This window comes from Sorex araneus, chromosome 6 (genome assembly GCF_027595985.1).
Source record: "Sorex araneus isolate mSorAra2 chromosome 6, mSorAra2.pri, whole genome shotgun sequence".
NCBI lineage: Eukaryota > Metazoa > Chordata > Mammalia > Eulipotyphla > Soricidae > Sorex > Sorex araneus.
Window position 1 is genome coordinate 100,596,447 of NC_073307.1, and position 18,891 is coordinate 100,615,337.

The following is an 18,891-nucleotide window of genomic DNA, read 5'->3' on the forward strand; positions in this document are numbered from 1 at the left end:
CCTTCCTTCCTTCCTTCCTTCCTTCCTTCCTTCCTTCCTTCCTTCCTTCCTTCTTTCTTTCTTTCTTTCTTTCTTTCTTTCTTTCTTTCTTTCTTTCTTTCTTTCTTTCTTTCTTCCTTTCTTTCCTTTTTTCCTTCCTTCTTTCTTTCTTTCTTTCTTTCTTTCTTTCTTTCTTTCTTTCTTTCTTTCTTTCTTTCTTTCTTTCTTTCTTTCTTTCTTTCTTTCTTTCTTTCTTCCACTATATCTTTCTCTTGTTATGGATAACTGAATTTAAAAATAGTATTTCATTTAAAAATTCACATGAAATAAATTAAGGTTGCCTCTAGATTAGATGTCATGAGGGGTTCTACCTATGTTTTCCTCAGTTCTTTATGGATTCAGGCCTGATACCAGGTCTGTAGTCCATTTGAATTGACCTTTATGCATACTGTAAGACAGGTCTAAGTTCTTCTTTTCTTTTTTGCCTGTGACTGACCAGTTACCCCAACACCATTTATTCAAGAGGCTTTCCTTGCTCCACTTAATACTCTTACATTTTTCAGTTAAAGAGTAAATGATGGGGGGTATGGTGCTGCCAGCAGGTCAAACTGTATCTGCGGGGCAATTGCATCAGCAGCCTGATAGTGCCTTCAGGCTTCCTGATACCCCAAAATTGCTGCTGTGCCTTTGGCTGGACCCCAACTCTTGGGACCAAGTTTAACAAAAAATTAAAAGGCCAAAAGTTAGGTATGTGGGAGTCATGCCCACAAACCACCTCCAGTTCAGATGTACAAGCTCATTTATTGGACTTATTTCAGAGACCCATAACTAAATCTCAAAAGAGATCTAAAGCCACAGTCAAGCTTGGACCCGTGCATGGCTGAACAGACCAGGATAAATCAGAGAGGGGCGGGCTGGCCTATGCCCACCCAAGCAGAGCCCCTGACAGCTGCTTGCTTCCACAATCCAAAATCCAAGGTACTCATAGTTTTGCTCCCTGACATTCGGTGAGGGCAGCAGAGAGGAAAGAGAAACCTCCACCATCTCAGGATGGACCTCACCAAGATATAGTACTGCAGCACTATCCTCCCATTGTTCATCGATTTGCTTGATCAGGCACCAGTAACGTCTCCATTGTGAGACTTGTTACTGTTTTTGGCATACGGAGTACGCCACGGGGAGCTTGCCAGGCTCTGCTGTGCAGGCAGGATACTCTCGATAGCTTGCCGGGCTCTCCGAGAGGGATGGAGAAATTGGCCCAGGTCGGCTGCATGCAAGCAAACGCCCTACCCACTGTGCTACTGCTCCAGCCTCACCAATATATAATCTTTTGAAAATTCTTTTATGCAGGTTTTGTGACTGAAATCTCCAGGCAGCCTTCTCAGGGTTGGGATGGGCTACCTCCCCGCCACTTCCCTGTACTTCTGGAAACTTCAGCAGTCACATCCATATCCCAAAGTGGCCACCAGCTACTCCAGCCTACCATTCTGATAAAAATACCAAATGCCCTGAACAAACACCATGACCTCTTAGCACCTGTACTGCAAACTATAATGCACAAAAGGAAGAAAAGGAGAGAGCCAGAAGGATAGTGCCTCCCATAGGGGGAGGCTGGGGGTGGGTGTGAGAAGGTTGGGGCCTGGTGGTAAGGAAACGGGGGACACTGGTGGTGGGAAATGTGCGCTGGTAGAGGGATGGGTGCTGGATCATTGTGTGACTGAAACCCAATTATGAACAGCTTTGTAATGGTCTATCTCATGAACATCCAATTAAAAAAAATTTAAAAAAGTAATGTGGAGTTCATGTCCAATTCAATCAGCTTAATCAATGGCTAAATAAGTAGCAGTACTCCTACATTTAAAAGAAAAAGAGTAAATGATGATACACTTGAGGATCTAGCTATGGGCTTTCAATTTGACACCACTGGTCTGAGAGTCTGTCCTTATTCCAGCATCACATTTTCTTGATTAGCTTTTCTCTGTAATGTGTTAAATAAATCTATCCTAACAGCACTCCTTGCCCCTGCCTTTCTACCCACCTTACCTTTTCTCTACTAATAGTGTTTTTTTTCTTGGTGTGTGTGTGTGTGTGTGTGTGTGTGTGTGTGTGTGTGTGTGTTTGAGCCATACTTGGTTGTGCTTAGGGCTTACTCCTGGCTTTGTGTTTAAATCAATCCTGGAGGTTCTCAGGAGTTTCAGGTATTGAAGGGGGGCCGGCAGCACCTCACCTGCTGTACTGTCTCTTCTGACTAGTTATGTCTTTCTACCACTTATATGGGATGATTTACAGATGGGAGACTTCCTCTCCAATATATTTTGATAAATTTTTCATACAACGATCATTTACTAAGGTTTTGCTTTTTTCTGGAGCTCGGGATAAAACCCAGGACCTTGGACCTTCTGCTTGCTGCTCTGACACTCCAGGTGAGGTGTGCCTTCAGGTGACATCACTGGGCCTACTCTGGAATGGGGGGTGGGACCCCTCCCTTTCCAGCTAGGTCCCAGCAGCCTGTCAGCATTCCCACCAACATCAAAGGAGAGTCCCTTTCTTCCTGAATCCATGCCATATTAATGGCCTGTACCACAGGCTCTGAAGGATCAATATACTCAACAAATTACAAGCTACTCACGGTTGTGCTTCCTGACAGTCAGTGAGGGCAGCAGAGAGGAAAGAGAGAAACCTCCAGCATAACTACAAAGTCTTACCCTCAGCACAGAAAGAACACTAGAAAACCAATGGTGAAAACCAACCAGCTCAGAAAATCCTCAACAATGTCTTTAGTGACACCATGATGAGGATGCTTAATGATCTCAAAAAATGATGGCACAGGTCATCAGCAAAGCACAAAAAAAGTATAAGAGTCAAAATTAAAAAGCAACTATAATCAGAAATTATAGAAATAGAGAGTATGGCAGATGATATTTAAAAAATTATGGAAGTTCTGAATAATAGCAGCTGAGTAAAATATCGAGGAGCTCCAACATGTGAAGGAGAAAATCACTAGGGAACAGCAGGAGGTAAAAAATAGTGTGAGGGGCTGGAGCGATAGCACAGTGGGTAGGCGTTTGCCTTGCACGAGGCCGACCCGGGTTCGATTCCCAGCATCCCATATGGTTCCCTGAGCATCGCCAGGAATAATTCCTGAGTGCAAAGCCAGGAGTAACCCCTGTGCATCGCCAGGTGTGACCCAAAAACCGAAAAAAAAAATAGTGTGAAAAGAAATGAACAGCATACTAGAGAGCTATAGGATGAGTTTAAGAGGAGCAATGTAAGAATCATTAGAGTCCCTGAAGAACAAGAAGGGAAACATGATGGAGAAACAATGGTTAAAGAAACCATTGATAAGAATTTCCGAGAGGGGCTGGAGCGACAGCACTGAGGGTAGGGCGTTTGCCTTGCACGTAGCCAACCCAGGTTCGAATCCCAGCATCCCATATGGTCCCCTGAGCACCGCCAAGAGTAATTCTTGAGTGCAGAGCCAGGAGTAACCCCTATGCATCGCCAGGTGTGACCCAAAAAGCAAAAAAAAAAAAGGATTTTCCGAGAACTGAGGAATACAGTACAGCGATCCAAGGGGCCTGAAGGGTCCAAGCAAAAATAGACTCAACTGAGGAAACGCCAAGACACATTGTACTCAAAATAACAAAATCTAAAGACAGAGACAGAATATTAAAAGCAAGAAGATCATAAAACAAAGTTACCTACAAAGGAAAGTTCATAAGATGTACAGTAGATCTATCAAATGACACTCTAGGAGCCTGAGGAATATAGAAGGATATAGTACAAACACTCAAGGAAATGAACATCTCATCAAGAATACACTATTCAGCTAGATTGTCATTCAGATTTGAAGGAATGGTACAGAGCTTCATGGAAAGGCAACAGCTTAGGGAATGCATAGCTTTAAAACCAGATGTGTTAATAGAGCTCATTTAAGGGACAGGAAAAGTTCCCAGTATGTGGCATTGACTGTGGCACTTAGTAATGGTGCGTATGATTGTCCTCTATTAGATTAAGAAAGGGTATAAACCTAGAAATCAATCATCACAACATAAATTTTATTGATTCATTTTTGTATAATTTTATTTACCATTCCTTTAAATTTTGTTGGAGCAAGCCATATGAAATAAATTTATCATATTCCTGCTAAGGGGGGCAGGCTGAGGGATGGGAGGGATTCTGGGTGGAGAGAAGGGGATGTTGGTGGTGGGATTTGTGTTGGAACATTGTATTCTTGAAACAACTGTATTATTTGTAAACCACAGTGTCTTAATAAGAAAAACAAACAGACAAACTGCAAAGAAATACTAGTATTAAAGAAACTTTTGGAGTAAAAAAAAAAAAGTAAACCCAGGACAGGACCTTATGCACTTACGCATGCTAGGTTTGTGCTCTACCCCTTAGCCACACATCTGCCCCAACTGCTGAATTTTAACAAGTGCATTCCCTAAGAATAGATGGAGAGCCCCTTTGCAACATCCCAGAAAAATGCCTCTATCTCTTCCCAGACTATCTCCTATCTCCAGAGTCAGCCACTTCTGTGTTGTTCACCAGTAATATGTTTTAGGGAGTGGCTGGCAGTTGGAACTCTGGGAATGATGAAATACCAAGTCATTTGAGCGACCAGTCCCCCACATTCTGGATCTCCAGGAAAGGGAAAGACACAAAAGGAAACTTACATGGATTTCACTTTTTTGGAATGTGCCTACTAAAACTTTAGGACGATCTATGTGGCTCACATTACATTTTGATTGAAAACACTATTTACAATTTTTTCTCAGCATACACAAACACAATCAAGTACAAATATGTAGTTAAACATAATTCTTTCCCCCCTTTTTCTTTTAGTCACTGTGATTTATAATTTGACAATACAGTCAATAATAGAGTTTCTGAAAACAACATTTTGACACCCCCGTCCCCTGCCTGCCCCCAGGAGGACATTTCCCTCCGGGACTGAGCTTACCATGGCAGTGAGATGTGGTGGGGGGCAGGGGAGTGAAGGTGCTCAGAGACAGTGGTGGAGGTGAACAGAGGGAAACCCTGACAAGCCCTGGGGACTCACCCATGGCTCTGCAAACCCTCTGATCTTCTGAGCCTCCGAGTCACTGACGAAGTCATGGAAGAGAACAATGTCAGGCTCCAGGTGGATGACCTCCTTCCGGACGGGCTGAAGCAGCAGGTAGGGGCTGGAATTGGTCTCATAGGAGCAGGAGAGGCTGGGGATCTGGTAGTGAGTGGGCTGTAAGGGAAGTCTAGACTTAATCAAGGGGAAGGTTCTAGAAGCAACAACATAAGAGAAACTCAGTAGAAAAAAACACTTCAGGGACTAGAGCCATAGCACAGTGGGTAGGGTGTTTGCCTTGCACGGGGCCGACCCAGGTTTGATTCCCAGCATCCCATATGGTTCCCCCAGCACCACCAGGAGTAATTCCTGAGTGCAGAGCCAGGAGTGACCCCTGTGCATCGCCAGGTGTGACCCCCCCACAAAAAAAACCCACCTGAATGTATGGGGCCAGCGAGATCTGTCAACAGGCTGGAGCACATGTTCAGTATGTGGGAAGCCGGGTTCAACTCCTGGCACTGTATGGCTCCCCAAGAAATAAGCCCAGAGTAGCTGCTAAACACCACACAAAAACCAAACCAAATCAACAAAAAACACTTGAGAGTCAGAGAGGTAGTACAGGGGTTAAGGTGTTTGCGTTCCATATCAAAAAGAACAAGAAAAAACAGTGCTGATGCAGATCCAGGGAGAAAGGAACTCTCCTTCATTGTTGGTGGGAATGAGGACTAGTCCAGCCTTTTTGGCAAACAATATAGGTGTTCCTCAAAATAACTAGAAACTGAGCCTCATTTGACCCAGCAATACCACTTCTGGGAATATACCCTAGGGACCCAAAAACACACAGCAGAAACGACATCTGCACTTCTATATTCATTCAGCACAATTCGAAATAGCCAGAATCAGGAAACAACTGCAGTACCTGAGAACAGATGACTGGATAAAGAAATTATGGGACATCTACACAATGGAATACTACTCAGTCACCAGGAAAATATGCAGTCATTACATTTGTCTATAAACGGACATGGGGAGTATCATGCTGAATGAAATGAGTCAGAGGGAGAGGAACAAGCACTCATTTGTGGGATATAAAAAAGAAACAGAGTATAAGACTGATACCCAAGGACAGTAGAAACAAGGGCCAAGAGGTCTAGTTCTCGGTTGGAAGCTTGCCACAAGCGGAGGGATTGGGGAGGGTAGTTAGGATAGAGAAGGGATCATGAACTGAGTGTTGAAAGTAGGTAAAGGGTCGCCTGTAGTGCAAACCATAATGCCAAAAGAGAAAGAGAGAGAGAGAGAGAGAGAGAAAGACAGAGAGAAAGACAGAGAGAAAGACAGAGAGAGAGAGAGAGAGAGAGAGAGAGAGAAATGTACCTGCTATAGCGGCAGTTGTGGTGGGAAGGTGAAAGTAACTGGGGACACTGGTGGTGGGAAATATACACAGGTGAAGGGATGGGTGTTGGAACACTGTATGACAGAAACCCAATCAGGAACAACTTTGTAACTGTGTATCTCATGGTGATTCAATTAAAAAAAATTTTTTACAAAATTTATCTGCCTTATAAGCAGCTGACCCTGGTTCAATCCTCTGTACAGAATATGACACCAAGCATGATTCCTGAGCATGTCAGGAATAAGCTCTGAGCACGGCCAGGTGTGATACAAAATCCAAAACGTGGGAGATTCAGAATGTGGTCACTCATGGTAGCCAAAGAGTTTGATAAATATTTTCAATGCCACAGTCCGTACCCCTTACACTGTCCCAAGTTAACCTTTTCCCTCTCTAGCCAAAATTATTCTACCCGTGTCTGTTTCGAGGAGTCCCACCTGAGAGCCCAGGGTCTGGCACAGCTCCTCGTAGACGTCTCTGGTCTGCAGGTGCGGGACATTGGGCCTCCGGATGGCAGAGTTGGCTACTGCCTTTTTGGAGTCCTCTGCCAAGAGCTTTTCGTATTTCAGGATATTCCTGGCCATCCTCTTATTGTCTGGGCCTGGAGAATTCAGAAGAGGGGACATTACAGATGAGCAAACTGGCCCAGAGGTGCTGCCAAGGATTCCTATAACCTCACTGTTGCAAATGGCAAAAATGTTCCTTTACCACCTCGAGTGGCAAATGATCACAGGATAGGGGCTCCAGGGCAGTGTGGTGGTGGCCAGTTCTCTGCATTCATTTGTTAATTTATCCATATTTTCAATAAATCTTCAATAAGTGGGGCTGGAGTGATAGTACAGCGGGTAGGGCGTTTGCCTTGCATGCGGCTGACCCGGGTTCAATTCCCAGCATCCCATATGGTCCCCCGAGAATGGCACTGCCAGGAGGAATTCCTGAGTGCAAAGCCAGGAGTAACCCCTGAGCATCGCTGGGTGTGACCCAAAAATAAAAAAAAATCTTCAATAAGTATCTACTATGTACCAGACACTGTGTTGGAAATCCCAGAACACAGAGTTTAATGGATAAACACAATAGTGTGAACTTACATAAGGTGCAGGAGATAGGATAGAGGAGTTAAGGTTCTTGTCTTGTGGCCAACCGCAGTCAATCCTGAGCACTGCAGGGAACAACTCCCCAGCACGGAGCTGGGAGTAGCCTCTGAGCACTGCCAAGTCTGATCCACACCCCCCTCCCAACCCTGCCTGAAATAAAACTACTTACATACAAACATTGGGGCTGGAGCGATAGCACAGCAGCAGGGCACGTGGCTGACCCAGGTTCGATTCCTCCGCCCCTCTCAGAGAGCCCAGCAAGCTACTGAGAGTATCTCGCCCACACGGCAGAGCCTGGCAAGCTACCCATGGCATATTCGATATGCCAAAAACAGTAACAAGTCTCACAATGGAGACATTACTGGTGCCCGCTCAAGCAAACTGATGAACAACGAGAAGACAATGACAGTGACAGTGACAGTGACATACAAACATGTCAAGTAAGTGCTCTGGATAAAAAGTGTGTAGAGCCAGGGCCAACGGGAGAGACCCAGGCTACTCTCCCTTGGAAAACTGTAAGTGAATTTGTTCTCGATTCTACTGGGTCCTTCAACATTCCTAAGACATGAGGCAGAGGGATAGAAACAAAGGGTTCCAGATTTGGTTCTAGCCTATGTCACCGTGGGGGTCTCATATCTATCATATTCGGGCCACCTGTTTGTACCCACTTTGGCTGCACAACGTCCGCTGGGTTGGCAACCAGCCCCACCCCCAAGATGGCTGACTTTTGCTTCTCTGCACAATTCTCAGTACATGTCGGGAGATGCTGAATTGATTTATTTTATTTTGGGGGGCTTGGGGCCCACATTCAACACCTCCAAAATGTTTCTGCTCAGGGCTTCCACCTGGATTTGCACCAGGAATCACTCCTTGGAGGGCTCCAAGATGACCTGGGCCAGCCATGCACAGACAAGCGCCTTTGCATTCTCGCTCCATCCCCATGCAGAACTGATTTAATGCCCCCACAGGAGTTAGCTCTTAGGAGCTCAATGTGCTTCTAATCACCATCACCCTGGCAAATGAGTCAGGGAAGGGGCAGAACTTACCACCCTTTTGCAAACAAGAGGAGAGAGAGAGAGAGGACAGAGCAGGGGAGATAGTACTAGTTAGGGCGCATGCTGGACAGATGCCAGCATAATCCCTGGCATGACCCCTGAATGCTGCTGTCTGTAGCCATGGTGGCCCCTATCTCCAGGTAGCCCTGGGGGTCCCCAACACCACAGAGCCTGCAGAACTCTGCATCCTTGGGCTCTTGCAGTCAACCACACCACCCAGTTGGTTGAGAATCACGGGGAGTAGCCCCTGAACACCCTGAGCTCTGCTCCTGAGGATTCCCCTCCTCCCCTGAAAAAAAAAAGAGAGGAGAAATAAAGTTTAGAAGAACAGAACACCAAGTCAGCAATGGAACTGGGAATCTTCCTTTGTTGAATCTCACCTATCCAACTATGACTGACTGCTCATAGTTGGGGTTTTCTGTAAAATGCAGAGATTTTAATAGATCTAGCACAAAGGAAAAAAGAGGGGTCAGGTTAGAGCTTTTCCTGTACTATTAATCACCCACATTTCTAATCACACAGCTACTTCTTTATCCTATGGTTAGCTGCTTTATCAGAAAGGGATGTTATTAAACAGATTCACTAACAATAAGTACATATCATTTCCTACATTAATTTGTGAATTTGAAAACATAATAGTGATGTTATTATCTTAGTATCCAAATATATTATTAAAGAAAAACTTATCCAGTTTTCTACCACCAAAACTTTAAGCAAAAGTACCTAAGCAGAGTTAAACTAGAAAGTCTTTTTCACAACTTGCAAAATAAAAATCCAACCAACTTAATTTTAAAGGTCTAATTTGCTTTAGTGAATAATTCATGGACTGGACAGTACCACATCTAGCAAGTAGAAGAGAGTTCCGAAGGCTATACCAGGCGCCAAAGAGACAGCACAGTAGGTAGGCAGCTTGCCTTGCACTCAGCCAACGGGGGCTCAATCCCCAGCATCTCATATGATCCTTCATAGCCAGCCAGGAGTAATTTCTGAGAAATTACTGAGAAAGTGCACAAGAAAAGGGAAGAGGGAATTATTTCAGGTTTAGGTACTATGCCTATAGGGAATGGAAAAAGGTCTCCTGGCAGATTTTCTCAGCTTCCTTTGGGGAATAGAAAGATTGGCTGCTGATCACAAAAGTCCACACTGATCTTTGGAGATTTTAAACTGTCAGCTAGGTCAGGTGTTAAAGCTCAGTGGGCTCAGCTTGAGCGCCTCCTCACTGAGAGCATCAATTTTCCTTCCTAACAAACTAGCAAAGGGCTGCCTGAGAGAGTTACAGTTGATCCCTGAGGCTGGCTGGGCAGGATACTTGCTGTGGGTTCAGGGAAGAATTGAGGCCTGTTTGTTGCTAAGTAGTCGAGGTGAACACTCCAGCTCACTCTCCGTACTGACTGCCTCCATTCCCTATCATCTTCCTGAGGTTTAAAACATTTTTAAATGTTTGCACAAAGTGGCTCCCAATCCTGCACATACGCCCCCGCAAACACCCAACTGGGATGGGAGTGGAGGAGAAGGGGGGAAGGTAATATCTCCCTCTTAGCAATTTCCCCACTAATTTCAAAACTGCCCCTAGTACGCTGATGCATTAAATTCAAAAATTAGTGATGAGGCCGCAGCAGTATCTCAAAGAACTGGAGGTGCACACACGCTTTGCAGGCGAAGAGCCCTGGGCCTGATCCTTCCCTAACACTGAGCTGGGAGTAGTGAGACAAAGGAAAAGAAATATGCCTTGGATGGAGAAATAAGTTAAACATAATCAGGTAGCTGCATTTCACTTGCAGAGACGAAAGGCCCGTGAGCAGAAGAGATTTCCCATTGAATCAAGCCTTTGGCTTGTCTCTTATTATCACGTACTGTAGAGGAGAAGCTCTTGAGACAGGCTGAGGGCATATGAGACATTTCCCGCCTACAAAAGAAAAAAAAGAAAAGGAAAAGAAAGAGTTAACTACTAAGGATACCTCCTGTGGTAAACCACTAAGCAGATTTTTTTTTAAAAAAAAGAAAAAACAACTATAAAACAGTCTTGCCCCAAATAGGTAATCTGATATATTTCCATGAACAGCAGCAGCCTAGAAATGAGAGATTCTTGTCTAAATTCAGGATCAGTTTCTGCAGGCAACTCGAGGCTCCGTTACCTCCATCACACATGACTTATTACCACCCTCCCCAGGAAAGGGAGGAAAAAGAATGAAAACATAATTTCTAAAGCACCTTTAAATCTTACAGCATGCAATGTCGTGGGATTACAGGGTGTTGCTATTCTGGCGCATTTAATTATTAAACATTTGGAACTATGATACCTCTAGTAAAGGGGCCAGAGAGCTAGTACCAGGTTAAGGCACAAGCCTTGAACACGGCTGACACTGATTTAGACCCCAGCACCACAGGGTCTCCTAAGCATACCCGGGTGCAGCCCTGGGGGTCCTTGAGAACCCAAGCAGCAGGACTGAGCCACTGGCCCACTCAGCCAAGTGTCAGTGGGCCCTGGCCCTGGGTTTCCTGGTGGTGACTTCGTTCTACACTGTATTCAGAAATATTTTTATACTGTCACATAGTCTTCAAAGAGAATGTTTTTCAATATTACTTTTAATTGTGGTTTTACAAAAAGAGAACATCAATTTCATTTTGAAATTGAAATGCGGGCCAGAGTGATAGTACAGCGGGTAGAGTGTTTGCCTTGCACGCAGCCCACCCAGGTTCAGTCCCTGACATCCCAAATGGTTCCCCAAGCACCACCAGGAGTAACCCCTGAGCATCCCTGGGTGTGACCCCAAAAGCAAGAAAGCAAGAAGGCAAGAAAGCAAGAAATTGAAACTCTATGGGCCAGGTTGATTTTCAGGGGAGCATAGACCAAGTTCAATCCTCAGCACTACATGAGCCCCTGAACATCACCAGGTACTTCTGTGAAGACCCCCAGCACTTCAGGTGACTCTGGTGTGCCCCACCCCGCCCCTTTCTGCCCTATCCCCACTCCCACCCACTGGGACCAAGAATTCAACTGTGTTACCCAGGTGACCAGTAGAGTCCCCAAACTCCCTAAGCATTGCTTGGGAAAGTCCATCCAAAAAATAAAACCTAAACTCAAACTCTTATAGGCAACATCACTTCAACACCCAATTCCCTTAGCCCCTTCACTAGCCCTGAAAACCCAGCATTCTCTTCGTTTAAGGGTCATACCGGCTATGTTCAGGGCTTATTTCTGGCTCTGTGCTCAGGGATCACTCCTGGTTGTGCTCAGGAGGACTATATGGGGTTCTGGAAAGCAAACTCAAGTTGGTTACGTGCAAGACAAGCACCTTACCCACAACACTATCTCTCTGACCCCTAAACACATCATTTGTTTATTTGCTTTTGGGCCACACCTGGAAATGCTAAGGGCTTACTCTGGCTTGGCACTCAGGGATCATCAAGGATCATTCCTGGTGAGAGTGTAGGATCATAGGGGGATGCTAGGGAATGAACCTGGTCAGCTGCATGCAAGGTAAGCACCCTATCCACTCTACTATTGCTCTGGCCCCCAAAACAACCATTCTTGTTTTTAAATTAATTAATTTATTCTTTTATTGAATCACCATGTGGAAAGTTACAAAGCTTTCAGGTTTAAGTCTCAATCATACAATGCTCAAACACCCATCCCTTCACCAGTGCACATATTCCACCACCAAGAATCACAGTATACATCCCCCCTCCCCCCTACCTCCCCAGTCCCCCTCCCCGCCTGTGTAACTGATAAATTTCACTTTACTTTCACTTTACTTTGATTACATTCAGTATTTCAACAAAAAACTCACTATTATTGTTTGGATTTTTGCCCCCCTAAAGTCGGACCTGCTGAAAAGGAAGCATTTGATAATTTGTTTTCCATTGCTGAGAATGAAGAGATATGAGGTCAAGGGCCGCACTAGCAGCCGCACGGTTTTGTATTTCTGTATTTTAGTATTTTAGTAACTAAGTCCAGAGAAATATCTGCCAGAAATTGGATCCTTGCAAGCTTGTACCTCTCAGCTACTTTATATTCCACATATGAGTGCAATCTTTCTATGTCTGTTTCTTTCTTTCTGACTCATTTCACTCAGCATGATACTTTCCATGTTGATCCACTTATATGAAAATTTCATGGCTTCATGTTTTCTGACAGCTACATAGTATTCCACTGTGTAGATGTACCAGAGTTTCTTTAACCAGTCATCTGTTTTTGGGCACTCTGGTTTTTTCCTGGTTGTGGCTATTGTAAACAGTGCTGCAATGAACATAGAAATGCAGATGTCATCTCTACTATACCTTTTTGCCTCTCCGGGATATATTCCCAGGAGTGGTATAGTTGGGTCAAATGGAAGCTCAATTTCTAATTTTTTGAGAATTGTCCAAATTGTTTTCCAAAAGGGCTGGACCAGTCGGCATTCCCACCAGCAATGAAGGAGAGTCCCTTTCTCCCCACATCCACTCCAATGCCGGTTACTTTTGTTTTTGGGGATGTGGGCCAGTCTCTGTGGTGTGAGATGATATCTCTTTGTTGTTTTGATCTGCATCTCCCTGATGATTAGTGATGTTGAACATTTTCTCATGTGCCTCTCAGCCATTTGGATTTCTTCTTTGGGAAAGTTTCTGTTCATTTCATCACCCCATTTTTTGATCGGGTTGGCAGTTTTCTTCTTGTGGAGTTCAACGAGTGCATTGTATATCCTTGATATCAACCGTTTATCGGATGGGCACTGCGTAAATGTCCTTTCCCACTCTGTAGATTCTCTTTGTATTTTGGTCACTGTTTCTTTTGAGGTGAAGAAGCTTCTTAGTTTGAGATAGTCCCATTTACTTATCTCTATTTTCACTTACTTGGCCAGTGGCATGTCAGCTTTGAAGATACCGTTGGCTTAAATGTCGTAGAGGGTTTTGCCAACCTTGTCTTCAATGTACCTTAGGGATTCTGGTCTGATGTTGAGGTCTTTAATCCATTTTGATCTGACTTTTGTACATGGTGATAGGTGGAGGTATAAGCCCATTTTTTTGCATGTAGCTGTCCAGTTTTGCCAGCACAGTTTGTTAAACATGCTTTCCTTGCACCACTTCACATTTCTTGCTCCCTTATCAAAGATTAGATGATCGTGTATTTGGGGGGTGCAAAACCAACATTCTTAATGCTGACAAAATAGAAATGGAGCGGCAAGCAAGTAACAGAGGGATCAGAGGGCTTGGAGACCCCTCACGGTATAGTCGTGAAGTATACTTCCAGACCACTAGATATCAAAATTATGAGACCCCAACGGTGACAAAGTTTAATGTAACTGTCAAGGAGTCAGTTGGGGCTAGGAAAGAATCTGGGGTACGTGGTGAAGGGAAGGGAACAGCTGGTGGATGTGTTGGAGGGGGGAACATTGTATGCCAAAGAAGCCATTGTAAGCAGCCATGCAAATCACAATGTCTAATTATTATTATTATTACTATTACTATTATTATTATTTTGATTTGGGAACCACACCCAGTGGTGCACAGGACTTATTCCTGGCTCTGCACTCAGGGATCACTCCTGGCAGGGCTCGGGGACCATATATGGTGCCAGGAGTCAAACCAGTCAGTCACATGCAAGGCAAGCACTCCACATACTGTACTATCTCTCCAACCCCATAAATAATTTTTTCTTTTTTTTTCTTTTTTGGGAGGGCCACACCCGGCAATGCACAGAAGTTACTCCTGACTCATGCACTCAGGAATTACTCTTGGCAGTGCTCAGGGGACTATATGGAATGCTGGGAATCAAACCCGAGTCAGCCATGTGCAAGGCAAACGCCCTACCCACTGTGCTATTGCTCCAGCTCCAAATAATTTTTTCTTTAAAAAAGCAAGCAACAAGGGAAAAAGCAATGACCAAAGGGGAAAAATAAAACAAATATCCCACCATCCTTCATCCAGGGAACTAACTCCAAAGACTGAAGTGCCGACTTTTCATGTAAGAGGCTCAGTTTCAATCCTCAGCACCGGATGTCCCCTGAGCACTGCCAGGAGAGACCTTGAGCACTGTGCTTGGTGCGTAATCTTTGTTACTGCTAGGTTTGTGGCCCTAAGCCTGGGGCCTCTCCAGGTAATACTCAGCCTGGCCATGCCAGCAAGCTGAATGGGCCAGTGCCTGGGCACATCATGCAGCCCGTAGACACTGAGGGTTCCCTAGGGGTATGCAGGAGTTCATGGAGTGCTGGGGATCAAATTCAGGTTTTTGAGCCTGCTTGCCCTGCACCCCAGCCTCTGAGCTCTCTACCAGCCAAAAACACCAGGCTCTACATGCACCTGACTCCTCAGGGTCACCTGGAAGGAGAACCACACAGGACACATCTCGTGATTGCTCATTGCACTCACTGGGGCGTCCTCAAGGTGTCACCAAGGGCCAGCATGGGCACAATTTCCTTTCTCAGGCTAAGTGCTATTCTACTCAATGTTTATCTATTAATAAAATGAGTCATTTGAGAAGGACTCATTCTGGGAGGATTAATGTGAAATAGTATGTGAAATTTTGATATTTTGGAATATTACCCAGGTCTGACTTAAGAACCTATGACTTTCAAAGACTGTACTATAAAGCCTCTTATTACAAACAGGTACTGAAATAATGCTTTCCTTAGAATGTAGCGTGGGGGCTGGAGTGATAGCGCAGCAGGTAGGGTGTTTGCCTTGCACGCAGTCGACCCAGGTTCAATTCTCAGCATCCCATATGGTCCCCTGAGCACCGCCAGGAGTAATTCCTGAGTGCAAAGCCAGGAGTAACCCCTGTGCATCGCCAGGTGTGACCCAAAAAGAAAAAAAAAAGAGATGTAGCATGAAAAATGTTACATAACTTTTTTCCAGTTAGGCATATACATAACATAGATATAAAATATTGCATGATAATGGCAGGTACACAAAGGGACATTTATCTGAGGACACAAACGGGGCCATACATCATCTGGAGACTATGCCTCGCATACTGTGCTTTTTTTTTTACAGGTGGGTTGAGGATCTTTTTTAAAAAAAAATTTATTTTTTATTGAATCATTGTGAGATACAGTTACAAAGTTTTCATATTTGATCCACCACCAAACCCCGCATACCCCCCTCCCACTCCCCGGACATTTTTTTTTTTTTGCTTTTTGGGTCAAACCCAGCGATGCTCAGGGGTTACTCCTGGCTTTACACTCAGGAAATACTCCTGGCGCTGCTTGGGGGACCATATGGGATACCGGGGATCGAACCTGGGTCTGCCGCGTGCAAGGCAAACGCCCTACCCGCTTTGCTATCGCTCCGGCCCTCCCCGGACATTTTTCACTTTACTCTATCCTTACTTTGATTACGTTCAATTTTCAACAAGAATCTCACTATCGTTATTTGGAGATTTTCCTCCAACAGTCAGACATGTTGGATGGCATCAATAGATTGTATGTTTTCAATTTTTAGAAAAGGTTGCGTGGCCGCATTAGCAGCTTCGCGGTTCAGAGTTGTCCCAGTCCTGCATCCCGGAGCCATGTTAGTCGTTGCTCATTGTCGCCGGGGCTCCATCTGGAGAAGGTGTACCGGCTGTGCCTCCTCCATCTGGCTCCCCGGTGTTGCTGGCCCGGTTTGGGGTCCGGAGCAGTCTCCGGCCTGCTGCGCTGCTTACCAGATCGCCCGGATTCTTCTCTGTTGAATGCGGCAAGATGGCGCCGAGTACTGGGCATTTTTTTAAAAAGCTTCAGAAAGTTTTGAGAGCACAAAGAAGTCAAGTCTGAGGACCATCAGAGAGATTTCACAAAATTGGTGTCAACTGAGCTATGCCCTGTAAGATGAGTAAATGAACCAGACAAAGCTCAACTATGAAAGGGTCCTTCAGGGCCTGAAAGTAACATGGGTCTGGATTTAAAACCGCCTTTTCTGCATTAATCGCTTTTAGTTGCTCTCAGTCTCCACGCCAAGGCTCCATTTTCTTCCTCTATTAAAATTCAATTATTTCTTGCCCTTTGTGATGTCATGGGGATTCTATTTCCATTTGAATATGTTGCCATAGAGCTGGAGTTGGGAAGAACAGCCTGGAAGATTTTACTCCAAAGATCCACTTACCAAGAACTTCCCTGAGAGAAACAGGGTCATTTGCTGCTTCCAGAACGAATCTGCTTTGGCAGCAACCCATAGGTGAGGGCTACCCAAATTCTCCCTCGCCAAATTCTCAGGAACATGACAGAATATAAATGTATCAGAAATAGATGTATTTTAGGAAATGATGGCAACGGGTATGGCGTTTGCCTTACACTCGGCCAACCTGGGTTCGATTCTTCCATCCCTCTCGGAGAGCCCGGCAAGCTACCGAGAGTATCCTGCCCACCCGGCAGAGCCTGGCAAGCTACCCATGGCGTATTCAATATGCCAACAACAGCAACAAGTCTCACAATGGAGACGTTACTGGTGCCCGCTCGAGCAAATTGATGAACAACAGGATGACAGTGCTACAGTGCTGATGGCAACTAGGTATCAGAAATGGGTGTGGTGGGGAAGGCATACAGTGTATAAAGGTTGATTAGTACTGGGAATTCTGGGTCTTCACTCTTGTAATTTTTCCAGGCGGTTTTTGAAAACTGTTCAACTTTGGTGGGAAGTGTGGTATTTGGCTATTCCAAAGTGTGGCAGCTCCCTTATTTAGGAAAATGAGGTTCCTCCTAGGCAGAACTGATTGTAGATCAACTGTGCCAGGGAAAACCTACAGCTGGAGGTGGCACAGAATCTGGTACTGTGCATCAGGCCAAGTCAGCTCTGGAGCTGGGCGTACTGGCATTCTCAGATGGTCCCCATTGAAGCTGGGAGGAGGCAGCAATCCAGAACCTCCCTTAAGAACTTGGTGATATTGCGGCCTAACACTGGTGTGTTATGACTGCTGGGAGCGCAGAAGTGTGACTACACTAGCAACCCATCAAATATTTGTTCATAAAGTGAGCCCCTCTCTCCTACCTGGAAATAGGCAAAGGCCAAATGATCCAAGGCGTCCTCCAGACTCGCCTCATCCTCTGTCTTCCACTCTCCGTAAGATCCTTTGAAGAGACTCACAGACTCCTCCAGCCACAGGATGGCGTGATAGTAATCCCCCATGTCATAGGCCACCTGCAGGGCACATGAGAGGTGCCATGAAAACCAGAGCACACAGGTAGAGGTAAGGGGACAAGGAGAGAAAGAGAAGTCCTTTGGAAGCCAAGCAAGTGCATTATCATCTCAACTGTGATTCAATTCAAGTTATTAACATCTGCTATATGCAAGGCATTGTCCTTGATGCAGAGAAGTGGCACCTAAGATGGGCCTACTTAGAAGAACAAAAAGAATGAACAGAAACGGAGCAGAAACCATTTTTTAAGATAAGAGAATAATGGGGCTGGAGTGATAATACAGAACATTGGGCTTTGGCTTTGCACATGGCTGATCCAGCATACCCATATGGTCCCTGAGCACCACCAGGAGTAATTCCTGACTGCAGAGCTGGGAGTAACCATTGAGCATTGCCAAGTGTGGCCCAAAAAACAAAACAAAACAAAAAAGATAGTGAACAATGAAAACTTTTTCTAAGGAGCAAAGGATAAGAACACTGATATCTGAAGCAAGAATATATTCAAATGTTCAATGTGGCTATAACCTGCAACGAGGAGAAGCAGGAAAGGAGACTGAAATGCCAGTTATGCATGCCATATTGTAAGGAAGACTTTGTCAGTAGTACTTGAATGCATTACATTTATACACTTAACATTTATTCAGTATTTTCAATGTATCTGGCGATTTCTGCCCTAATAGGTCTTACAATCAAGTGAGGGCATATGAATAAAGTATACCTTAAGCCTGGCCCCATAGGGGAATAGTATGAAAGCTCAGTGGATTTGCTCCTTATTAAATGTTGGAACGTGCGGCAGATGGCCACTCATTCATTACAGGCATTAACTCCCACCTAACATCTTACAGTTACCAAAAATACCAGCCCTGCTCGTGGGGGTTCCTGGGGCTTGATTTTGGAGGCAGCAAGGAATGGTGAAGTCATAGAGCTGGAAGAACTCCGACAACACAATCTAATTCTGGCATCACTTCCTTACAGGTAGAAAAACAGGGACAGAACCAAGAGACACTACCATAAATCACTTGCTGTCCCAGGTCTGACAATACCCTGTAGTGTTTTCTCACTGGCCCTCAGGTTTCTTAGTTGTATAAAGGGTGAGATGAAAACTGATCATTACAAATAGCTAAACTTTTTTTTGTAAGTGAATTTTTTAGTGAAGCACTTCATGCCCCGCCAATGTGTTGGTTGAGATGACTTAGAACCGTTTCAGTCACCAAGACTTA

At 44.8% G+C, this 18,891-nt stretch overlaps 1 protein-coding gene across 3 annotated transcripts in view; it reads right to left on the reverse strand.

The window, feature by feature from the left end:
• The window catches only part of P4HA3 (prolyl 4-hydroxylase subunit alpha 3), a 47,233-nt gene that overhangs the window by 12,076 nt on the left and 16,266 nt on the right, over positions 1-18,891 (reverse strand). For all 3 annotated transcript variants that reach the window (XR_008630759.1, XR_008630758.1, XM_004618190.2), the window contains exons 4-7: positions 17,524-17,673; positions 10,438-10,489; positions 6,872-7,035; positions 5,045-5,221 (exon numbers count right to left, since the gene is read on the reverse strand). Coding sequence is in view for 1 of the 3 variants with exons in the window: in XM_004618190.2 (XP_004618247.2) it covers positions 5,045-5,221; positions 6,872-7,035; positions 10,438-10,489; positions 17,524-17,673 (543 nt within the window). In the remaining 2 variants the exon portion in view is untranslated. The remainder of the gene's footprint in view (positions 1-5,044; positions 5,222-6,871; positions 7,036-10,437; positions 10,490-17,523; positions 17,674-18,891) is intronic.